This window comes from Poecilia reticulata, chromosome 2 (assembly GCF_904066995.2).
Source record: "Poecilia reticulata chromosome 2, P_reticulata-male-v2, whole genome shotgun sequence".
Classification (NCBI taxonomy): Eukaryota; Metazoa; Chordata; class Actinopteri; order Cyprinodontiformes; family Poeciliidae; genus Poecilia; species Poecilia reticulata.
In genome coordinates this window covers 24,872,609-24,897,478 of record NC_088831.1, presented here as the reverse complement: position 1 = coordinate 24,897,478, position 24,870 = coordinate 24,872,609, and the positions used below count along the sequence as shown (strand labels likewise).

The window sequence follows — 24,870 nt, the reverse complement described above, 5'->3', positions numbered from 1 at the left end:
TATATACTCACATAGTATAGTTTTAGCTTCATCTGGTTCAGATTTACAAACGGAATGCTATGGTACTGTATTTTAGGCAGTAAAATGTTTTTCTTATTTAAAAAAAAATGTAATTGTTTATTTGAATCTTTTAATGTACTTTTAATATTGTATAAAAAGGCCTAAGTGGTTAAATCTGTAGACTGTGCATATTTCTAATCAGAATAATTGTAAGATTAACTGATTACTAAGATAATCGTCAGCTGCGGCCGTAAAAGAAACCAGTGTGCTATTATTAATGTGATTTTTCCTATGCGCAGGTATTCTTACAGAAAATAATAAAATAAACACCACTTGTATTCATTGCAAGAATAATAATGCTCTGTTCTGTCTGATTTACAGCCAGCACCAAAGCTGTGGTGGAGGAGTCCAGCAAGCTGGCCGAGTGTGTGGGAAAGACGCGCAGCCTGCTGAAGAAGATCCTGTCAGAAGGCATGGATAACTGCCTGACTAAACTGGATAATGACCCTCAGGGCTACCTGTCTCAGCCTCTTACCTTGCTGGAAGCTGTGCTGCAGGAGTGCCACAACACATTCACCGCTTGCTTTCACTCCTTCTACCCAACTCCAGCTCTGCAGTGGGCTTGTCTTTGTGATCTGCTCAACTGTCTAGACCAGGTAGGAGGATTTCATTCTTCCAGAAGCTAAAATTTACCTTCACTCTGAGGAAAAAAATAAATGAATAAAAAATTCTCTTTCTCTCCTTGTAATCCAGGACATTGCTGAGGCAAATTTTCGCACATCCAGCAGCCGTCTGCTGGCAGCTGTAATGTCAGCTCTTTGTAACACTTCAGTCAAGCTGACATCCATCTTGCCCATTGCATACGATGGAGAAGTGCTGCTGCGTTCATTAGTGAAGCAAGTCAGCACGGAGAATGACTCTGCCCTTGCTCATCGCTTCCCCCTGCTGGTGGCCCATATGGAGAAACTAAGCCATGTAAGTTTTGACGGCAGCGATATTCACCCTGTGAATAGATTTTCTTGAATCTTGCTTAACTGTTTCTGTGGAATTTGCTTTTATCATTTTACATTTTTGGATAAGTATGGAAAGACGAAAACCAATTACTGAGAAATGTTTACTCAATTATATGGAAATTACATATATTCTGTTTTTTTTTTTTTTTTTTTTTTGACAATTCACAAATTCAGTTTTGTCACAGTCACTAATAGGAAACCCAGTGATATACATGCTCATTCAGAAATCACATGTGGCCATTTCACCTGTTTGGGTCTTCAATTGGACTCATGGATACAAAAAAAATTAATGCCAAAAAAGTAATTAAAACGGCTACATATCCCAGCAACCCCAGGTTATGAACTTGGGTTTAAATAAAAAAAAAAAATCTGTATTTAGTGGTCGACTTATCCTTTTCACCAAATCATAGATTTGAATTTTTTATACTAAATCAGGAGCCAACTTGAGCTTTGTGATTTCCATTACATAAAGATAATAAAATAAAAAAATTAAAAATGGACCAAAATCTTCACATTTTAATCTAGAGAAGTAGGAAGTTTTCAAATGGAAAGAGAAATGTGTTTTAACTCGGTTACATCAGCATTTAAGAAAATTCCCATGTGTAACGTGGCTTCCTGTTTCAGACCGAGGAGAACCTGATGGGTATGACCAGTTTCCGAGAAGTGCTGGAGAAGATGCTGGTGATCGTGGTGCTGCCGGTGAGGAAGACTCTGAGGAAGGAAGTGGAGCTGTTCTCCCCTCACCTGGTCTCCAACACCTGCGGGCTGCTGGCCTCCATCGTCTCTGAGCTCACAGCGTCCGCCATGGGCTCCGAGGTAGCCTCACATCCACTTCACTTTCACTGAGAGCAACAAAACACAAACAACAAGAGCGTTCGCCTCGAGGCTTGGGTTTGGCAAACACCTCACCATCATCACGAGCTTTATGGTCACTCAGTGACCTGTTTTTTTTTTTTTGTGTTTTTTTTTTGAGAGTATATACACAAAATCAATCTTTAGTGCTTAACTTTGATATTTATGCTTTTTACATTTTCATCTCATGTTTCTGTCTCTTTTAGTTTATCAAATGACTTGAATCTCCTTCTTCATTTTTTAATCAAATGTCACACCCAGACCTTTTATTCCCTCTGCTTATTGGCGATCTTTTGCCATTTAATTTCATTTAAACTGTCACCAAACTAGCTTGTGACAGTTACGGACACTTTGTCCTTCCTGTTCTTAAAAAAAAAAAACAGCAACAAACTGAAGGAGGGCGGGGGGCCGAGGGGCATTTTGCTGTCCTTTATGTTTTGATGACTCATTAGATAGGAGTGGCCAAATGCTTGTCAGCCTTCCTTGTATGCACACTCCCTATTATTATCATCAGTCGCTGCAGTCAGGAATCCTGTTGCCATAGCAATATCACTTGACAGCAGCACCCCCACAGCAATGTTTTTCTCCTCAGTCTGTTGTCAGGGAAACAACTGTTTCCTCCTCAGTGTACCCGATTAGGTATCTCAGCAGTTGTCTGGTCCTTAACTCCCATCAGGGTGGAAGAAATAGCAACTTTATTTTTTTATTTATTTTTATTTTTTATTTTATTTATTATTTATCATTAGGAGATAAAGTTTATTTTTGATAGTATATTTTCATAGTTTTTTGTAATCCTGTCATTTGGAATCGGAGATTTCTTGTTGGTTCCTGGGTTTTAATTACTGTTCAGGCTTAACCTGCTAAAACAGTTTCAGCTAAATCCAATTTCTCTATAGTAGTTATAATTAAGAGCATTCCTTTTTAGCCTTTCTGCCATAAACCACCATTATTTATTTTAGTAGCACAAGAGACCTCACTGTCTATGAGAGTCGTTGTAAAATCATAATTCACTTTTATCTTAAAACAAAGACAAAATAATTGAGTTGATATTTTGAACTCAATTGGCATCTCATCATATTGATTATCAGCCACATTGGCAATATGTATTGGATATAGATACCCATTATTTGTTTTTGTATCAGTTCATCCCTAGTTGTATATTGCATTTATTCCTTTAATATTCGACCTGATCCATGTCACTTATTATATACCGTTTTGCCTTCCTGTAACCATTGCTGCTAATTTCTCAATAAACCTAAGCTATTGGGTACATGTCTTCCTGTGTGCTTCTTTTATTAGGTTGATGGACTGAACTCGCTCCACTCTGTGAAAGCATCTCCAAACCGCTTCACCAAAACAAGCCAAGGTCGCAGCTGGAACACAGGCAACGGCTCCCCGGACGCCATCTGTCTGACGGTGGACAAGCCGGGCGTCGTGCTGGTCGGGGTCTGCGTCTACGGAGGAGGGGGCATCCATGAGTACGAGCTGGAGGTGCTGGCTGACGACGTAAGCGCTCATAAGTCTTTTCTGCCTAGATTAGCTTTTCCTAACACTTAGCTGTGTTGTTGCTTGGCCGGTTTTCAAAAAAAAAAAATTATTTTTAACTTTTGTATACGTGTCCTTCAGGCGCAGACGGAACACCCTGGCGACTCGGCACATTCTCACAGGTGGACGTCTTTAGAGCTGGTGAAGGGCACCTATAGCACTGATGACTCTCCCAGCGATATTGCGGAGATCCGCCTGGACAAGGCGGTGCCGCTAAAGGTACTTGATCATTCTGGAACAGGCCGTTCAGGGATTTCTCTCAAGCTTCAAAGATCTGCAGCCGAGTATTAAAGTGGAAATTATTTTCTGCTGCAGGAAGGGGTGAAATACGCTGTTCGGTTGCGTAACTACGGCAGCAGGACGGCCAATGGGGACGGAGGAATGACGACGGTGCAGTGCTCAGACGGCGTTTCCTTCACCTTTAGCACTTGCAGCTTGAGTAGCAATGGAACCAATCAGACCAGGGGTCAGATCCCTCAGATTCTCTACTACAGGTAAACACAGAGCCAATCAATTCTTATATATTGTCTACAAGGTTTCTTTTTATTTAACACATTTGTTAAATAATAACTGAAGGAGCGAATACGATGGAGACCTCCAGTCTCAGCTGCTCAGCAAAGCCAACGAGGAGGACAAGAACTGTAGCAGAGCTCTGTCTGTGGTTAGTGCTGTGGTCAGAGCTGCAAAGGACCTTCTCCACAGGGCTTTTGCAGTTGATGGTAAGTGCAAAAGCTAATATGATGGAGAAACTTTGTAGCTGAAGACATATGCATTCAGATTTTTTTTTACAGTAGTTGTCCTATCTTCTTTGCAGCTGATGACATTCCAGAGCTGTTAAGTTCTTCCAGCCTCTTCTCCATGCTGCTGCCGCTCATTCTGGCCTACATTGGACCTGTTGCTGCCTCTGTGCCAAAGGTAGAAGCTACAAGCTTTGACCAGTGCTACCAAAAAAAAAAAAAACTTTAATTGATATCATGAGGTGTAATGTCTCCTCTTCCACTTGCAGGCTGCTGTTGAGGTCTTCGGCCTAGTTCAAGAGCTGCTACCCGCCGTTTCTGCCCTCAACCAAAAATACGCCCCGCCTTCCTTTAACCCCAACCAATCCACTGACAGCACCACCGGGAACCAGCCTGAGATCGGCCTGTCGGCTTGCACCACTTCAAACCACTACTCTGTGATCGAGAGCGACCACCCGTACAAGCAAGCTGGGGTCACACAATATAGGGTACTTCACCTTTTAACCATACCAATAAATCATCAAAACATGCAGCGAGGCGCTTAAGTCGTCGTTTCTGCTCTCAGGTCTCCTTCCCAGACTGCGTTCGATGGACCACCATAGAGTTTGATCCGCAGTGTGGGACCGCGCAACCGGAGGACGCCCTTCGGCTGCTCATCCCCAGCCGCACTCTCCACCTGTCAAACCTGGGTGGGAAGCCTTTGATCCACGACACCATCAACACGTGGACTGAACTTAGGAAGTTCTCAGGCTCCACTGGCTGGCCCACCACCGTGCTGGTGCTTCCAGGTGAGATTATTACACCTGGGAAAATCTGTTCTTGTTTTGTTGATCCTAATTAGGGATCCTACATGGTCTGGTAAGGCCTGGAATTTGACCTCAGGGCTTTCCATGTCTTGATGAGTTTAGATAAATGTTTCTTTTCTTATTTGTGTCCTTTATTCCTTATGTTTTTTCCTTCTATCCTTTCTCTCCTTTTTTGTTCTGGTGTCCTCCTGTCCTTTCTCTCACAAGTTCTTCCTTCCTCTGTTCCTTGTGCGCTTACTTCTATCCCTCTTTGGGTTTTTCCTTCTTATCCTCCCTACCTTCCTGTTGTCTTGCATCCATTCCATCCTTGTGTCCTTCCTCCCTTCTCTCTCCTTTTTTCCCCTTTATTCCTTTTCTTTCTTGTTTCCTTCCTCTCACTCCTTTATTTGTCTTTTCTTCCTGAAGTTCATTCTCCCTTACTTCCTTGCGTCTTGCTTCCATGTTTCCCCAGACACCACATCTCTTATTCTGGTAGCTTAAGCAAACCATATCTCTGCTGTTACTACAAGGTTAGATAAAGAATGAACACAGAGTGTTATGTTACTACTTTGTCAATACTAATCTAACAGGACAGCAGCTATTAGCCTCAGGTCTGTGTGACACTGCTGATGGTGCCACAATCGTGATGTGAGGATTTAAATACAATCCTGAAATAGTCAATTATGTTGTGATGTCAAGTATCAGAAAGGATGGGACAAATTATCATAGGAGGCAGGAAAAAACCCTTTGGTACAGTTTAATGATAGTATTACCAGCATTTTAAACAAAGAATGTGGTAGAAAAATGAATCACCGTCATACTAAAGACAGTAGTTCAGTAGTATGTTTTTCATTTATCAGTTAACGAGAATTCCTAGCTGTAAATGAGATTATTATGCAGCCTTTGTCACAGGCATCTTGCTGAACATATAAAATCTCTTAATCAATTTCAACGCCTTTTCTCCCTTCAGGAAACGAAGTTCTCTTTTCATTGGAAACGGCCTCAGATTACGTGAAAGACGAGAAAGCTTGCTTCTACGGCTTTAAGTGTGTGGCTGTCGGATATGAATTCAATCCCGGTCCCGACGAGGTAAAGACTCACTGTTTCACTGAAACAGTTCTACAGGCGATTTGGTTAAATAAAAAAATAAATAAAAAAACACGCAGCACCATCTTGACACACAGTTGAACTTTAAAATTAAAATGAGAGTGGCAAAAAAGAAAATGCACATTAGCATTTTACATGTTTTAAGTGCATGCATCACTTAAATGTGAAGTCACAAACTGTTTGACACATTATGAACTGCAGTTTTGTTTCTGGTATTCCAGCTCAACCAATTAATAATTTTCAGTTTTATAGAAAATTCTGTTGTTTTTTTCCCCTCTACACCCTGTGCTTAAAATGTTCTCCAATTTGGTCCACTGCAAGTCTGAACACTGGTTGGATGTTGTGGCTTGTTGACAACGTTCTGTTAAAGGTGAATGTGAACTCTCATCCAATTTGTTTTTGGGCTTTCAGGGTATAATCCAGTTAGAGAAAGAGCTGGCGTTCCTGGGCAGCGTGTGTGCTGCAGCTTTAATGAAGAAAGATTTAGCCCTCCCTATTGGTATGAAAAACGCAGCATAATGGATTTTTCTTGTCCCTTATGACTATTTTTTTAATAAATCTGTTTTTCTATTTTTAAGTATCAATCTGTTTGGTCCTGTTTCTAATTTAGGAAACGAGTTGGAGGAAGATCTTGAGATTCTCGAGGAAGCCTCCCTTCAGGTACGTTGGCTGTAAAATGAATCCTGAGGTGTGTTGAATGTAAAAGTGTACATTTCTTAAGCACTTGCATATATATTTTTTTACCTCACATTCCTAGGTGTGTAAGGCCCACTCTGGGATCCTGGGGAAAGGTCTGGCCCTCTCTCATTCTCCTACCATACTGGAGGCCCTGGAGGGCAATCTGCCCCTCCACATCCAAACAAACGAACACTCTTTTCTGGAGGACTTTATCACCTGCGTATCAAACTCAAGCGGAGGGCGACTAGCCAGGTGTGCAGCTGCTCTTTGATGCTGACAAATCAAGTCAAGTCATTTTATTGCCATTGCACCGTTTCGCTGAAATCAAAAACACACCAGAGTGAGAATAAATAGATCATAGGAGAACGGCAAACAGATCAAATATATGAAACAAGAGCCCTCTAATGCCATTTTTAGCTCTCCTCACTATGCTGCAGGGCCCAAAGCACCTCCTGAGAGCAAAACAAAGCTTATATTGCCCTGCAAATCTGAAACAAACTTCTAGAAAACAGCAGAAATAGTTGAGTTTCTTTTAAATCGAGGCTAAAAATCCACACCTGCCCAGAATCGTCTTTGATTAGTACTAACCGGAACGTCGATCAACATAGTTGATGTGTTTTGATTACTGAACAGATAAACTTGACTTTAATTCTTTCACCTTTTTGCTCTGTCCAGATGGCTGCAGCCCGACTCTTACGCAGATCCTCAAAAGACCTCTCTGATCCTGAACAAAGATGACATCCGCTGTGGATGGCCGGCCACTGTGGTCGTACAGACTAAGGATCAGTATGGGGATGTGGTTCATGTTCCCAACATGAAGGTAAGGATATGCTTTTTTATTTTATTTTTTTATTTCCTTCTTTTGGGAACATTTAGATTTTAATGGCTTGTAAATGTTGTAATTGTGTTATTTTGCCCAATTAGACTCCGCTTTTATCTTCTTCATCTGTAGGTGGAGGTAAAGGCTGTTCCAGTTTCCCAGAAGAAGTCGATTCAAACGGACAACATGAAGAAGCTGCAGAGGCTTCCTGGAAGCTCCTCTCCTTCGTCCTCCGGCCCTGACCTCACCTTTGGAGGTCTGCCGACGCCTAAGTTGGAAGCCACCTATGAGCCGGTCATAGTGAAAGAAGCTCGATACATTGCCATTACTATGATGAAGGTCAGCATGACTCACTCGCTCTCCGTTTATATTTTCATTTGCTCATCAGTTAGGTGAGGTTTTTTTTTTTTTTACAAAATTTATTCAAGATAGGGAACACTTTTAAAGGAAAAACTGGTGTAATTACGACAAATTCTTGGTTTCAAAAACTGCCAACATTTCTAAATACAGTTGGTTCCATGACTTACTGTTCATTGTGCAATCTCTATTAAAAATGTCCTTTCTAGAATCTTCTCAAAACTTCGGCTCATCCTATCTGAATTAAAGACTTTCATATCACAGAAAAGTGATATCTGATCCTGTTGTTTTCTGGGTGATGTGTTCAGGGATCTAAAAAAAAGAAGGGCAATAGTTTAGTTTTCAACTGGGCAAATTACTGAATAGTAATTGGGCGCATGATAAAGTAAAATTATCATCATAATTTTACTTGACTTGAGGAAATGACATGTAATACAAAGATTACACAAAAAAAGTTTGGTTGTTACCTTCAAACTCATTTTCTACATTTCTTTTAGGTGTATGAAAACTACTCTTTTGAAGAGCTGCGTTTTGCTTCTCCCACCCCAAAGAGGTAAGCAGCGGCATGCAGACCACACTTTCCACTCAGACGCAGCGCTCTCACCGATTCCTCCCTCAACAGACCCAGTGAGAACATGCTCATCCGTGCCAACACCGACGGGACCTACAGTGCTAACTGGACCCCAGGAGCCGTCGGCCTTTATACAATCCATGTCACCATCGACGGCATTGAAATAGGTATTTCCCCACCTCTCCCCCTGTCACTGCCAGTAGTTGGTGTAAATATGAGCATATTCTGTGAACGCTCTGATTAACATCTGTGCAGTGAGTGTACGCCTGAGTTCTGAATCTTTTTTTTAATTTAAGATGCTGGGTTGGAGGTGGAAGTCAAAGATCCTCCAAAAGGGATGATACCACCTGGGACTCAGATGGTGAAGCAGAAGGCTGAACCTCAGCCAAGCAAGGTGAGTTTTAGTTTTCTTTCTGTTGAACACACACACATACACACACACACACACACAAATGTTTTAGAGCATCTAAAACAAGGATTATTTGTTTTTCAATCCATTGTCTTGCACCTGCTTATCCCAGCGTTTCACTGGACGATAGGCGGGGTGCACTCTGGACTGATTGCTTGTCCATTACTGGGCAACACAAAGATTGCCGACGATGACCATGAACGCAATTACCTAAGGGCAATTTAGTGTTACCAATTAAGTTACAGTTTTGTTTTTGGAGGAAGCTGGTGTGCCTGTGATGCACAGGGAGAACATGCAAAAACATGTCGGAAAAGTTTATATTTATATTGGATTACTCTGTTTTGAGCCCAACAGTGTTTTAATAAATGTATTGACATATTCAGGATTTATGTTATAATTTATATTTTCTGTTTTAAGTACTCAAAAAGTGCATTTTAATGTATGTGCGACTCTTGTCTAGCCCATTTTGAATTCCAGAGTGAACAAAAATTCCCATTCATATCCAGTAGATGAGGAAAAAGAAGAGACAGGTTTGATTTGAATCTTGAAAAAGAAACCCCAAATGATTTGTAGCATGTTGTCCAGAGAAAATTAAGGCCTGAAAGTGAGTTTGTTTGTTGTTGATACTGGGGGATAAGTAGCCATTTAAGCTTACAGACTGTAAAGATCTTAACGAATATCCCGTCAACTAATAAGATCCAATTTGATTTCATCATCATTTTGTGAAAAGGATTTTACTTTTTCTGAAAGTCATAATGGGGAAACAAGCAACAATGTGTGTTGTTCGGTTTTGTCAAAAAATAAATAAAAAAATAAACAAGCTTTGGAACTTGTTTTTCCATAAAAGCGAGTTTAAAGAAGCACCGACTCGTTCCTACTGAAAACCCATCTCCTAATGTTCTGTGCTCTTCTGCTATGATGATGCGTATGATGCAAAGCAGGCTCTGTATGGGGACAAATCGCATGTGAACTCCCACCATCAGTGCCTCCCTTGACATTTCTTTCCTTCTGATGCACCTCTTGTTGATAATTTCTTCCTATTCTTTGCTTCCGCTGATCTCGATCTCCATCTCCCTTCTGACTCTATCAGGTCCGCAAATTTGTGTCCAAGGACAGCGCGGGCCTGCGTGTCCGTAGTCACCCCTCCTTGCAGAGTGAACAGATAGGCATAGTGCACGTCAATGGCACCATCACTTTTATTGACGAGGTAACTCAATGTAAAAAAAAAAAAAAAAAAGATCATAGAGGTAGAAGCTGGACTACTCTGATCCAAGCTTTTCTTCTTTAAATCAAGAAATTCAGACTAGAAAATGGGACAAATAATGTAAAGTTTAAAGACTTTGTAATTTTGGTATATTTAACAGAATCATTTCTCTGTAATAATTATTGCTTTTTATAACTTTGATGTTCTTCTTTTAAGTTGCTTCATTTCATCTTGCAAGACACTCTGAGGCCACAAGAAAGATTCTGGTGCTTTTTCTAATTTAAGTACATTTTCTAGCTCTTTATACATTCTAGAGTTGATTTCTGCTGATTTGCTTCTCACCGTAACGGCAAAAAAAAAAAAAAAAAAAAATCCTTTCCTGCAGCCTCAGAGATGTCAGATGTTTGTGATCTGGGTGATTTCCCCTTCTGTCTCCTTTAGTAACAAGCCGGCATGGCTGTGCTCTGCTCTGTTGCTTGTTTTCCCCCTTAGATCCACAATGATGATGGAATATGGCTCAGGCTCAATGATGAAACAGTAAAGAAGTATGTTCCCAACATGAATGGTTACACAGAAGCCTGGTGCCTCTCTTTTAATCAGCACCTGGGCAGGAACCTACTGGTCCCAGCTGACGTAAGTAGAAGGCGGCCTGCTTTGAGTAGCTTTCACCCGGCCTGACGATGACAGGCTCATGCACTGTTGGTTTGGGAAGGAGCTTGTCTATGTTGTGTAGCAATGGTTTTGCTTACATGTCCTGGTGGTAGCATGGTAAGCGGTCAGTTAAAAAGGGCAGCTCTCTGGGTGTTTTTGTGCATGATGCAGTGTCCCGTAACATTATTCATACCTCTTGAACGCTGTCACGTTACAACCACAAACTTCCATGTATCTCATGGGATTTTAAGTGATAGACAGATAAAAGTTCAGTTGAATAAAAATTATACTTGGTTTTCACCACTTTATACAAATGAAAGTCAGGAAAATGTGTTGTTTTTTTTTGCACTCAGCCTCCACCAGTCAATATTGTGTAGAAATAGATTTCACTTCAGCTACAGTTGCCAACCTTTTGGGGTAGAATCTGTCATGTCTCTTCCAGCTTTCCAGATTTAAATCTTTGCCCGTTCTCCTTTCCTCAGACTCTGATTGGATGGAGAATATCTGGGAACATCAGTTTTCCCCACTTGTCTCAGGTTCTCAGTTGTGTTTGCACTTTAATTTGGAGATTTTGACGACGGCTGAAACAATTAATCTGATTAATCATGATGAATTAATTTTTGAAATTACACTCAACAAATTTAGGGTTTGATAGGGTTTAGGGTTTGATTACTTAAGTGGAGTATACAGACTCAGAAAAAAAAGTCAGTAGCTAAAAGAACAACATATTTTGAGCAATAATTAAAACAAGACTGTACAAAAACATATGTACATTTCACAATGAAGATAAAAAAAAATTCTCCTCTGTTGGTAAATATGCTCTACCCTGAACTCAAGTGGCATAGCTTTAGCTTCATATTAAGTAAAAGAAGTAATTATCCTATTTAGCATCTTTTGGTATCAAATTATTAATCGGTAAATCCAAAAAAATAATCAAGTTCGAAGCGACGATCCACTGATGCAAAGTCTAGCAGAAAAGGCTGAGCTTTTTACATGTTGATGTTAGAAGCATTTTCTAGCTGCAGCTGCATCCTTTGCTTCAAGTGGAATGCTATATTGTTGCATTTTAGGCAATAAAATGTTTATTTTCTTGTATAAGAAATGAATTAAATTATAAATTTTTAATATTGTAAAAATAAAAAAAAGGCTTCACAATGCAGCTGGATTTATGAAGACAGTTTGTTGCGATTGAGTAAAGTGAGCTGAATACAAATCCATGCCACATGCATTTTGGTAAATCCTAAAAGCAATGAACATCGTTTTACATTTTCATCAGCAAAACAAGTTTGAACAGCACGTTACAATCACTTCCCAGTTACTTGCTACTCTGTGTTGCTCCCTCACGTAAAATCCCAATAAAATACATTGACTTCTGTGGCTGCAATGTGACAAAATCCGAAAAAGAATTCAAGAGGAATGAATACTTGCTCGGGGAACCGCATAACTGAGAAAGACCGGACTATGAAACTTTCACTTTCACTAACACTGCAAAGGACAAGCTGCTAATCAGTGTGCATGTGTTTACTCGTGTCTCATCCTGCGTTTAGCTGAACACCTTAAAGGAACACCTGATTTGTAGTGTCCACTTTGTTTTGTGCATTAGTGAGAATCCCAATGCAGCGATTGATTCACAAGGAGAAAGAGAAACAATTAAATGTGGTGCAGGTTTATTCTGTAATGAAGGGTGTTTTAGTTGGTGTATCTGACTTGCAAACTGTCTTTCTTAAGGGTATGCACTTTTTATTTTTTTATTTATTTATTTTTGGGAATTTGCTTATTACGTAGATGGCATTTTCTTCTTTAACAACAAGGTCAATATTACAACGGTTCTTCTTTTTTGCTATAAAATTAATCAGTGGTCCATAAAAAGAATATGTGTAACATTTTTACTTTACTGCATTGCAACTCCTCCTCTGCATTGGGATGTTTTAGTTGCTAGGAGGCTTCAGTGAAAGGTCTCTGTCTGAACAGCATGGCACGCCACATCATCCAAGTGGGGGGATTTTTTTGGAAGTCTCCTATTTATCTATATTTTATTGTATTTTTTGGGGGAAAGAAATCTCCCCAAAGTGTTTGCAGGGAGCTTCTGTTATTGCTTTAAATATGTAAACATTTTGGGCCCTTTTATTGGTGATGCACACCAATAATCCCACCTATTTGACATCCGCCCAAATCTAACCGATATCCTTCTTTTCTTCAAATAAACCTCTTAAAGCAGTAAAGCCAGAATGCCCAGGGCTGAACTTTTTTTTTTCTTCCAAAAAAATACATGCACCTTCCCCCCGCCCTGTTTCTGCTTTTTCTTCCTCCTGAGTCGTCTACTGTTTTTTTGACTCTCTCACGATTTGCTCAGAATGTTTTTAATGCAAGCCAAGGATTCAGGGAAATTGCCTTTTTGTCATGGACTCCCTTATCTATATTCCCACCGCAGGTGAGTTGTTTGAATCGGGGATAAATAGCTTGACGGTCTGTGTGTTGTTCCACGTGTCGCCTTGAAACCCTTGTGAGTCAGACGTCAGAAGTATACTTGCATGGTTGTCAGAATGCTGAGGTTAATGACATTTCAACCTCATACTTCCCCTGAATCCGACTCCATTGTTGGTGTTTGGAAGTTTTGCGTAATTGCTTTAAAGAGTTGGTAGTTGCATGGGTCTCAGGTGTTGATGTCCAGTCTGTTGCATGAGATTTTGTGATATGAAAACACAATGCCCATGTTCGAGCATGACTCCCTTCGAGCTGTATAAAAAAATGCCTTTTGCTTTTTAGTAGGCCCGCTGGTTGTTTGTCAGAATTATTTCAATGTTGAATAGATTCTTGATTTCTTGTGTGTGTGTGCTGAGAACACTGCGATCCCGAAGACAAAGAATGAGGCGTATGCTCTTTTAGAATTAGCTGAAACGAAAACATCTATTTTTAACTTGTTTTTGATGACTTGCCGTATTTGTTTTAAAGGTTTTAAGTCGAGCTTGGCTAATGGATTGTGTGTTTGTGCTACAAAGGTATTGAAATTTACTCGCCTTTTGATCCGTTACAACCATTAAATTTCATGCATTCTTTAATATTCTAGACCAATACTAAGTAGTGTGTAATTGTTAGGGGGAGTGAAAAGTTATACACGGGCCCAAGTCTTTTGGGCAGTCTCTTGCTGCTTTTTACGTACAGAGACTGAGATTTCTGCTCATTCTTCATTTGCAAAACAAGTGAAACTCTGACTGAATAGAAAGCAGGTTTCTCTGAAGATTTTTTTTTAAAGCTGATTTAGTCCTGGATATTCACTGGACCATTGCAGCAAATGGAAATGCTGAGGTTCTAACCTAGAGTATGCAACTTTTATTAAATTTTTTTTTTTTTTTTTTTACATATTAAAAGTGTCACTATGTCCCGACAGCATAATATGTGACGGATAATCTGTGGCCCCACCTTCTCATTGTGGCCCTACTGCCATCTGCAGAAATGCATCGCTCTCAGTTAGGAACAACCTATCAGAGAGTGGAGGACGGTCTCAGCATGATTGGTTGTCAATCATGCTTGTGTACGCATAGCTCATATAGCTCATATCCATTCCATTTCATTATGGTAATCTACTTTGTGAGGGTCTTTAAGCATAGAATTCCAACCAACTAGATTGAAGTTTGTGGTTGTAACATTAACACGCAACGGGAGGGAAAAGTGTGAATACTTAATATTCCAGCATTGTTTCCAGCCTCTTTTTTTTTTTTTTAAAGCTTTTTAGACCTTTTTTGTTGTCGTATTTTAATTTATGCTTTTACCTCTTGCAGGAGGTCAGGGGCCAGTCGGAGGAGAACGTAAAGGAGGTGAGCAGCTGCCCTTCCCACGAGGCTCCCGTTCGGGTGCAGAACAGGGCAGGGCAGGGCGGCGGCCCGGGGCTTTATAAGGTAGTGAAGACCGGCCCCTCTGGTCACAACATCAGAAGCTGTCCAAACCTTAGGGGTATCCCTATTGGAATGTTAGTACTTGGCAACAAAGTCAAGGCCATAGGCGAGGTACGCACTCACCCTAAAAATAATACAATGTGTTTTTGTGGCTGCAGCTCAATAATTTAGTCTGTGTAGATCTCCTTACATTATTACTTTTACTTTCAAAGCTGTTCTCTGTAGCTTCCGGGCATTGGGTTTGTTTTCTGCCTTTGCACTTTCTGAGGTCTATGCAATCAACTTTTGTGGCTGCAGTACTTAACACCTGACTAATTCCAACATATGTGTAATTTTATGATGATCTTAGGGTGTCAAGTTCAGCTGCCTTGGTAAAAAAAAAACAAAAAAACCTGATTGCCAAATCCTGGAGCCTTTCTGTACCTTGACTTCACTTTTCTTGTTCTTTTAACTGCTCTGTAAGTTTGATTTAAACACCTCGGTTTCCCTTGATCTTGTCCATACGGAGCCTCCTCTCTTCCTTTTTGTCCTTGGCTGTTGTGGCGTGTCATGCTGTTCAGTAGATTTCTGAGACTGCTCTTGAATGGCCGGTATGGATGTGGGAGATGCTGCCTGCATTTACTAATACTTCCATCTGTGTATGTTTTTCTACAACAATGATATTCCAGCGCGTTGAGAAAACACAACTTCATGCATTTACCTTTCAATAAAACACCTCTATCTTAGAGTAAGTTATTTTTGATTAATTTAACCACAGTTTTGTCCAGCAGTATCTTCTGATGAAATCAGCTTCATGTAATCTTCTGCTTATGAACACTGTGTCTCTAAGATGACCCAAATGCTTGCATGTTGTTGATCCTTCTGTGGCAGAGATTTGCTCTTGGTTTCTGCGTGTGCCGTAACAAACTGGATGTTGAGTGGGTGAACAGTGAAATGGATCAGACTGGCTTGGAAGGGCATGTGAGAGTACGAATAAAACGTGTTGTTTGTACGCCAGGTTGTGAACTCAGAGGGAACTTGGGTGCAGCTGGATAAGAACAGTGTAGTGGAGTTCTGTGAGAGCGATGAAGGCGAGGCGTGGTCGCTGGCCAGAGACCGCGGTGGCAACCAGTACCTCCGTCATGACGATGGTGAGTTTCGCTTGACCTTATAGCGTTTGGTGGCGATTTGAAACATTTACAGGACCCTCGGTATCCATTTAATTTGTCGTTTTTGGACATTTAAAATGTCTTTGAGAGCCAGTGTTGAATGTTTATTATTACAAATTTTATTTGATTTTATTCTTTGAGATTGTGTGCCAACAACATGTGACCGAATTTAACAGCTCTAGAGGTAAATTTATCTCAACGTGTTTTTACGCAATCTTACCAGAGTAATCTGATTACTGTGGAGGATTCTCTGATTAAATATGTCAAGAATGAATGTTAAGACTAGGCGATTTAACTTGGATTTTTCAGAACAAGCTTTGATCGAGCATGGGAATCAAACCCCGCCTCCCAGTCCCTTCTCTGTGCAAGCTTTCAACAGAGCAACTACTTCAAATGGAGCACAGGGCTTTGATTATGGCATCTCCAACAACAAAGGTGAGTTTACTAAAGATGGCTTTTGTTAACAAAAACAGTTGATGAGCTGACATTATCTGAACGGAATGTTCCTTAATATAAATATACATCTTTATGCATTGATCATAGCTCATTGTCATGCTTCTCTCTTCCTTTTGAAAATGCTTGAAAGCATCACCAATGGATTTGCAGTTTGCCGATTCTTTAACTCTGTCCCTTGTGAGATGTTTAAATCATTTATGATCTTGTTCTCGGTTTGTAGCTTTTCCGGGCCATATTTATCAGGAAAAGCTGTTGTATATCTCAAAATATCACTGCTGTATTTGATTAAAAATATTGAAAAGTTATTATTATTTTTTTTTTACAAACTATACTGAGATCTCCTCTACAAATGTGGCTCTCTTTGAATCCCAAGGTGTCAATGTTTTTTTTTTTTCTGTTTTCTTTTTTTATGTTTCTGCATGCTTTTTAATTTGTCTAATGCTGCTGTGTCATGCCTCACATCTCTGCAGTGTTGGGCATATGTCTGCATGCATGGGCCAGTCAATGTCATTTGAACTTTTTGTGGGCTTTGTAGTTGGATGCAGAAGCCGGCTCTGACCACCCCTCTCACCCCTTTCTCTTTGTTGTTTTAGTTAAGTCTCTTTTACAGTATGTGGCCCTTTATTTATTCAGTAATCTTCAACTCATTGTGAAGTACAGCGAGCATCACCTCAGGGACAATGCAGCTGCAGGCTCAGTAAAAAGTGTATTTGTCCCCTTTTTTTTTTCTTAAATATTGTGCCTTTGTCGTGCCAGTTTTCATACAGTGATTTTCTCTGCCCTACTTGGCTAAAGAGGTTTTCCTCTTGAGAGTCTGCTCTGTGGAGAATTATGGTTTTAAAAACCAGTATTAAGCTTCAACTGTTTAGTAGTTTAGAATCAGATCTAAGGTCATCCACAAAACTATGTATGTGTAATCAAGTACAGTGACAACACAATGTTTGACTGCCAAATGTTGCAATTCATAGGTGCAACTTCTTCTTTAGAGAATGAAATAAATATACAGAGCAATCCATTGGGCTTCTCGACAAAAGAACGTTCAACAATCTTTCCATCCTTACATCCATTGTCTTTCACTTATCCAAGATGGGGTAACGAGTAGCAGGGAAACCCAGTAATCCCTCTTTCCGGCAGTGGAATCCCACTGTGTTCCCAGGCCAAAAGGGATTTATAGTTCTACCATTTAGATCTGGGTCTATCCCAATGGCCAATGCCCTTTTAAAGCGAGAGGCACCTCTTTTTCAGTCCTTTGTTCATCCATCCCTTTTTGACCACACATGAAAATCAGAATGTAGTTGTACCAGTAATTTGAGGACTTTGCTTTCGATTCATTGGTTTTTCTTCAGCACATCAAACTGCCCACATTACTTCAGATGAGACGGTATCTGAATTCTCCTGCTTGAAGCAGACTCTACGCCAACTTGGAGAGAGGTTGAGAATACCTCAGACTTGGAGGAGCCGACTTTCATTCAAGCCATGCGACACTGCTGTGAACCACCCCAGTAAATGCTGAAGTTCTTGACTTGCAGATATCAACTCAACTACATAATCTGTAAAGAGCAAAGTTAAGACCTTGAGGGTTTCTGAGGTAGGCGCCTTCATTCCCATGGCTACGTCTTGAGAATGTGTCTTTAAACGCCATAAACGGTGTCGCTGAGTATGGACAACTCGGGTAGAGTCCAACCTGCACTGGAAACGAGACTGACTTTGTGCTAAGAATGTGATCACGACTCTTACTTTGGATATACAAGGACTGAATGACCCTTGCAAGCGTCACTGGCATTGCATACCCTTGCTGGACTCCCAACTAAATGATGACTGTGTGAGCCACACCCAGAAAACCATGTGAAATGGACAGCTGAACTTCAGTGACAATCAGCCTCATCCCTTGATTAAACATGAAAGAAACTTTGACTGAAAATCTCAGAAAACCAGGCTTTCTTTGAGTCGTTATAAGTCCTTTTTCAGCATTGTTTAGTTTTATAAGGTCTGTCCAGCAGCCTCCCCATCCATCAGATCCCGCTCACCACTGGGTGACGATACGTGAGATACATGGACCACCTTGTGCTGAAACTTGGTATTTGTTATAGCGATCCTTTTTATAGTGAAATTCAGTAACTTAATGTTCAGATTCAGATTTGGGAAGCCAATCATATCCCTTTAGGTAAAACCATCATCATCATCATCAGACTGGGTAATCTGAGCTACCTTTCCGTGTCTAAGCACTGACAAGAGACGGACTTTCCCCTCCAAAGAGTCCATCCTGTGGAGGGGTCAACACCAATATTGTGGGCATCCCTTGCACCCACCGAATACCATCTTGCTTGGAAATTCAAGAGAAGAAGAGAGTCTACCTCATTTCTGCAGGCTAGGTCCCAGAGTCAAGGCTGTGTTTGAAGGTGCTCACCGCCACACACAGTTTCTACTCTTTTTCCTACGAGCGATGTAACATTTAAAGTCCTGAAAGTCACATTATGACACCCCTGCTCAACCTGCGCCCGACCTGACCTTGAAGTCACGTGCGGGGTGAGGTGTGAGCAGTGTAAGAGGGGGGCCTTCTTGTAGCATTTTTGGGCTAAGCTCAGCCAAACACCAGGAGCCAATTGTCCCCTAGTGAGCATTCTGTGGAGCTGGGCTTCAGGAAGGAGAACTGACCTCCCTTTTCCAAGCAGGTTCTATCATAGGGTCAACCATTACTGAACTCCATCGTCTGATTTGATCAATTACCACCTTTAGGTAATATCTAAAAATTTAATTGGGATTGAATTGAATTAAAACAAGATGGACTGAATGGTGACTTTATTTATTTGCTTAATCTGATTAGTTGTAGTAGATGGCTTTTGTTGTGAATGAGTGTGGTTAACATAAATTTAACTGACCTAAAATGTAAACATGTGAGAAGAGATGTTGGGAAGGATTAGTATTTTAAATTACATGCCCTGAGCTATTTGTTTTTGATACAGTTTGAGCAGTTAAATATAATGTGGTTTGAATTTTATACTTTAACTTTTTAATAAAAGGACCTTTGGTTGCACATCTAACAAAAGGACTTCCAGGAAGCTGTATGTCCATTTCGGCTCCTCCTATTTTGTAAATCTGATGTGCTGTCAGCGGTAACTGAATGATTTGGCACAAAATGAACAAAACAATCCTGAATTCCCCCCCCCTCCCCCCTCTGACTTCCTCAAAAACCAGAGTATAAGCTGCAGTTTCTCCACTTCCTCTGTGTTCATATTTGCAGGTGACCGGTTAAGTGCCATACTGAATTCCATTCAGTCTGGGCCCTTCCACTCAGCAGCTCCCTCCTCTTCCTCCGTATTTGATCAAGCCGCCCAACCTCCCTCCTCTTCCTCCTCCTCTTCCTCCTCCTCCTCCTCCTCCTCCCTTGTCCAGAGCCCATTTGTGTTTGGACAGTCCCCCTCCCAAGTGTCTCAGCCACAACCACAGCTTCTGAGTAAGTCTGTCCTGCTTTCTGACAGCACTTGCTCACACAGGTGTTGAACTTTTTTAACCTTGCAATGTTTTTGTTTTCCTGATTTATTCCTCCATGTTAAATATTCTATGTGGTGAAGAGGGGTGATAAGTGACACATAACGCTACTGCTCTATGGCGCAGAAATATCTTTAACAAGCTTACGTGTCTAATGTTTACTGCTGAAATCTTGTTTTTAGTCAAAAATAAATGGTTTGTAATTAAGGAGAAAAAAACAACACGCTCATAAAACAAGATTTCAAGCTGAAATACTTAGACTTAATATCTTGGTAAAATGAATATTTTTGCTATGTGCTCACATAGGAGGCTGAGTTGCTTTGATTTCTGTTTGCTGTGCTTGCTCAGTTGTTTATCGTCTCCGTTTCGTTCATGGTTTTTATTGCCACATAAGCGTCTCGTTTCATTTCCCACCTCAGCCAGCCAGAGACTTTTATCTAAGCATTAAGAGCGGTGGCCTGTGTAGATTTTTGTATGCCAGCTCGATCATTTAAATGAAAAAGTGTGACGATATAAAAGACGGTCAGCTTAGATGATCCTTGGAGGTTTCAGCTGAAGTAATATTCTTTGCACATGTTGATTTATTTTGTGGCATTGCTGCTGTCTGCTTTCTTGTTTGTTCTGTGTTGTCTGTCTGCAGAGTCCTGTGAGGGTCATTAAAACATAGATGCAATTTAAAGCACAACTTCCTTGATTGCCTGCGATGAGCAGATTAAATACAGAATAACTTGCATAATTTTTTTTGCTGTGATGCATGCATGAAAGGGACATTCTATGTAGCTATTGCTTGAAAGAATACAAAAGAAAAATGATACAATTTTTAAATGTGTATTTAAAAATGTTTCTGATGTGTTTCCCCACATTTTAAGAATAATTAAATGTCTTGGAGACAAATCAGCATCTTCAGGTCAGAATTTAATAATAATAAAAAAAAACTGCTTGGAAAACAGTTTAGCTCCAAATGGCAGATTTAAGACTTTTCTGGTCATTTTTCCCCAGGCCCATTATTTACATGTTACCATTTGTGCATCTTTGTTTCTGTATATATGTGCATGTCAGGCTCATGGCTATTGAAGATGGTTCAATTCCTTCCAACAAAAGCTACTAATATTTAAAAAACAAATGTTCATTCTGGTGTTCTGCATCACTTAATGCTTTTTATCACTTCACACATCTAAGCAACACATTTCTTTTCACAAAACCCACAGGCCTCTGTGACTTCACTGACTTTTTCTAAGTGTCTTGTTTCCTCATGTTCCATCTATATTTTCCCATTAGTTTGTGCGTTGTTGTTTTTCCTGTTTCGGCTTCATGATTTGACTCCATTGGCTTCCTATTCGTTCTTTCTTCCTTTCTGTCCGTCTGTTCTTCCTCCCTCCCTTTCTTTCCTCCTTTCTTTCTATCTTGCATTTCATGTCTGGCCTGTTTACCTGCTCCACTGTTTCCCGCAGTAGATGGTTCATCTCGCATCCTTGCTTCTCGTGAGCGTGTGCACAAAAGCAGTGTGTCGGTGGCCGGTCATGGTAGTGCTCTCTCATCTCTCGCTCTAAGGCAAAAGGGTGGGTAAATCACAGATTGCATGCTCCCTTCAGACTCAACAGAGGGTGGGTATGAACACCAGAAAAAAAAACTCCTCTGAGGAGCTTTTTATATTTATGTTATTATTAAATGGGTGTAGTGATTAGACGGTAGGGCTCAGGGCATTAGTAGGAGCATAAAAAAAATTTAAACGCTTTGTTTGACAATATTGATTGCCTAAATTATGCTCAGTGCAAAAAGTGACAAACATGGACAGATCCCTCTGGCAAAGACGTATAAAAAGCTGTTAAATAAATGTATTTTTAATTTTATAACCATAATCTTACACTAAAAAACTTAAACAATCCTACCTTTAATTTCAGCACATTGGTGGGGAAAAAAATCCCATTTTCTCAAAAAAATCTTTTACAAAATCACCAGAGACAGTTATTGATACCTTAGCTGGTAATACCTACAATCCTCTATTGCCAATAGGACAGCATTTAGTTTTCTGCTGTAATAATTCATAAGGTTGGAGCATAAAAAGACAGAGATTTAGTTTTTGTAGGAATTAGGTCTTCAAACTTGTCTGGTAAACCATTTTGGTTTGATTTCTGACAGAGCTTTCCCCAAAATTGGGTTGGAAACCATCTTTCATCAATGCTTTCATTGTCCACTGACTAGTTTCATTCTAAAAATTGCTTTTAACTACCTTTATTAATCATGAGTCTTAACATCTTTCATCTTCAAGGCTTTAGTTCTCTTTGTTTGTTTTGGCACATTAAAATTTTTTGTGTGTTTGCAGTTTTTTTTTTATGACTCTTCAACGATAATGGCATGTTTTCTAATTCGTTTGTGTTTGAATCGTCAATGCTTTTAGGCGAACGAGGAAATCTGATGTCCGGCGCGCGCTCCCAAACCAGCAAACAGCGTCAGGAAAACCGCTCCCCCAAGCAAGAAAGTCGAGGAAGCCGCTCCTCTGAACAGGGCCGGGTGAAAACGAGCGAGGGCGGCCTCTTGGCCAGCGAAGCTCTCATTCTGCGGTCGGACACGGCCAAGCTGAGGAGTGACTCTCACAGCCGCTCCCACTCGCCCAACCACAACACTCTCCAGGCGCTAAAGGCGGACGGTAGAACCTCGGGCAGTCGAGCCGAGTCGCCAAATCCAGGCTCTCGCTCCTCTTCTCCCAAACCAAAAGGCGTGTCCTCATCGGGACGATCCAGTCCCTCGAGCAACTTGTCCCAGCACTCCTCTTCGAGCCACCATGACAAAAACCTACCCCCCAAAGTCAGCCCTTCTTCTAAAGCAAAACTGGATCCTCCCAGGGAGAGATCCAAGTCAGACTCGTACACTCTTGATCCGGACACGCTCAGGAAGAAGAAGATTCCCCTCACAGAGCCGCTGAGGGGAAGATCTACGTCTCCTAAATCTAAGCTGTCTCCTAAAGATCCCAATAAAGAAGTGATCAGCAATGCAGAAAACCGTGCTCCATCTCCACACGTGACCCAGGAGAACCTCCACAGTGAGGTAGTGGAGGTCTGCACCTCTAGCGCTCTCCTCTCCAACGAGGACATCAATGACGAGAACGCGGAGCTCCGCAATTCGGAGGAGGGCTCGTGCAAAGTCCACTTCAGCATCGGCAAAGCTCCCGTCAAAGAGGAGCTGGAGAGCCGCTCGTCGCCCAAAGTCAGCCGCAAAACGTCCAGCCGACACACTCGTCCCAAGAAAGACAAATCTGGGCCTCTGTTCAAAGCTGAGAGCACATCGAGAATCGCAGAGCCCGTCAAACAGGCCATGTCTCCCTCGGTGGCTGAATGCGCTCGTGCGGTTTTCGCTGCGTTCCTCTGGCACGAGGGGATCGTCCATGACGCCATGGCCTGTTCGTCCTTCCTCAAGTTTAACCCCGACCTGACCAAAGAGCAAGCCCCCATTCGTAACTCGCTGGGCGGACAGGGACCCGAGGAGAAAGAGAGCAAGTTGAAAAACCGTCACTCCTTGGAGATTTCTTCTGCGCTCAACATGTTTAATATCGCACCCCACGGCCCAGACATCTCCAAAATGGGCAGCATCAACAAAAATAAAGTCTTGTCCATGCTGAAGGAGCCACCGCTGCCAGAGAAGTGCGAGGATGGGAAAGGGGAGGCCTCGTCTTATGAGATGACCTCTCACCCCTGCTTGAGGCCGAAGTCGATTTTGCCGCTAACCTTGCAGCACTTGGTTGCATTCTGGGAAGACATTTCGATGGCCACCATCAAAGCAGCCACCCAGAACATGATCTTTCCCAGCCCGGGGTCCAGTGCCATCTTAAAGAAGAAGGAGCACGAAAAGGACAGCAAAAAGGCAAAGAAGGAGAAGAAGAAGAGGGAGAAGGCGGAGGTTCGTCCAAGAGGGAATCTGTTTGGAGAGATGGCTCAACTCGCCATGGGAGGACCGGAGAAAGACACGATCTGTGAGCTGTGTGGGGAATCTCACCCTTATCCTGTCACCTACCACATGAGACAGGCTCATCCAGGTGAGACGAGCAAAGTCCTTTTCCTTACAAACCGCAAACCCGTCCCGATCTGTTTTCAAACGAGCTTCGTTTGCATTTCCATCCCAGGTTGCGGTCGTTACGCCGGGGGTCAGGGCTACAACAGTATCGGCCATTTCTGTGGAGGCTGGGCTGGGAATTGTGGAGATGGAGGTATAGGAGGCAGCACCTGGTACCTGGTCTGTGATCGCTGTCGAGAGAAATACCTGAGAGAGAAACAGACGGCAGCCAGGGAAAAGGTAACAGACGTCGATGAATCGTCATGATTACATTTTTTTTTTATCTAACCTAATACGGTCAACATAATCTTAAAGGTGAAACAGTCGAGGAAGAAGCCTCTGCAGGTGAAGACTCCCAGAGCTCTACCCACCATGGAGGCCCACCAGGTGATCCGAGCCAACGCGTTGTTCCTGCTGTCCCTCAGCAGTGCAGCGGAGCCCAGCATGCTCTGCCACCATCCTCCCCGACCCCTTCACTCGCAGCTTCTCCCCAGCCTGAAGGAGGGCGTGTCAGAGGAACTCCCCAATAAAATGGGCTGCCTCTATCTACAAACGCTAGCCAGGTAGTTATATGACGACTTCAACTTTCTTCTGGTGAAAACAGAAAATGAGGGTTACAATAATGGTTTTTTGGGGGGGGGGTTTGTCTTTTGTTTCAGGCAACACACTGAGAACTTTGGAGCTTATCAAGATGACAACCTTTTCCAGGATGAGATGAGGTATCTGCGGTCGACGTCCGTTCCTGCCCCCTACATTTCTGTCACACCGGACGCTTGTCCCAATGTGTTTGAGGAACCAGAGAGTAATATGAAGTCAATGCCCCCCAGGTAAAAAAAAAAGTGCAAACTCCTTGCGACTTTTTATTCACTCCATATCGATCACAGACTATAAAAGTAAAGCTGAGGTAAAAGTGTAATAGAAGTAAGAAATACTGCCACCTGCAGGCGGTGAGTTAGCAGCTACGTAAAACTCCATGTTTTTAACAATTTTTGCAGGAAATTTGCAATGGACTCACAATCTTTTAATATTGTGAGAATTTCTGCGATTGCAGAATTGCAAAACACTGGACGAACTGCTTCTTATATGAACTGAAGTTTGTGGTTGTAAC

The 24,870-nt window shown here is 41.5% G+C and overlaps 1 protein-coding gene across 16 annotated transcripts in view; it reads left to right on the top strand.

Moving 5' to 3' along the window:
- Positions 1-24,870, top strand: part of mycbp2 (MYC binding protein 2) — a 65,863-nt gene that overhangs the window by 31,202 nt on the left and 9,791 nt on the right. For 5 of the 16 annotated variants that reach the window (XM_081601390.1, XM_081601366.1, XM_081601377.1 and 2 more), the window contains 30 exons: positions 382-656; positions 754-975; positions 1,638-1,829; positions 3,165-3,371; positions 3,492-3,629; positions 3,726-3,904; positions 3,987-4,129; positions 4,225-4,325; positions 4,417-4,635; positions 4,713-4,935; positions 5,903-6,021; positions 6,451-6,538; positions 6,650-6,699; positions 6,797-6,969; positions 7,393-7,537; positions 7,670-7,876; positions 8,392-8,447; positions 8,517-8,632; positions 8,762-8,859; positions 9,965-10,081; positions 10,571-10,711; positions 13,083-13,160; positions 14,509-14,733; positions 15,620-15,752; positions 16,080-16,205; positions 19,468-19,680; positions 22,114-23,745; positions 23,833-24,002; positions 24,078-24,325; positions 24,422-24,589. In XM_081601390.1, the coding sequence (XP_081457516.1) occupies positions 382-656; positions 754-975; positions 1,638-1,829; positions 3,165-3,371; positions 3,492-3,629; positions 3,726-3,904; positions 3,987-4,129; positions 4,225-4,325; positions 4,417-4,635; positions 4,713-4,935; positions 5,903-6,021; positions 6,451-6,538; positions 6,650-6,699; positions 6,797-6,969; positions 7,393-7,537; positions 7,670-7,876; positions 8,392-8,447; positions 8,517-8,632; positions 8,762-8,859; positions 9,965-10,081; positions 10,571-10,711; positions 13,083-13,160; positions 14,509-14,733; positions 15,620-15,752; positions 16,080-16,205; positions 19,468-19,680; positions 22,114-23,745; positions 23,833-24,002; positions 24,078-24,325; positions 24,422-24,589 (6,202 nt within the window). Of the gene's footprint in view, positions 1-381; positions 657-753; positions 976-1,637; positions 1,830-3,164; positions 3,372-3,491; positions 3,630-3,725; positions 3,905-3,986; positions 4,130-4,224; positions 4,326-4,416; positions 4,636-4,712; positions 4,936-5,902; positions 6,022-6,450; positions 6,539-6,649; positions 6,700-6,796; positions 6,970-7,392; positions 7,538-7,669; positions 7,877-8,391; positions 8,448-8,516; positions 8,633-8,761; positions 8,860-9,964; positions 10,082-10,570; positions 10,712-13,082; positions 13,161-14,508; positions 14,734-15,619; positions 15,753-16,079; positions 16,206-19,467; positions 19,681-21,166; positions 21,275-22,113; positions 23,746-23,832; positions 24,003-24,077; positions 24,326-24,421; positions 24,590-24,870 lie in introns of all 16 variants that reach the window. The other 11 variants (XM_081601391.1, XM_081601387.1, XM_081601382.1 and 8 more) reach the window with 11 other exon arrangements.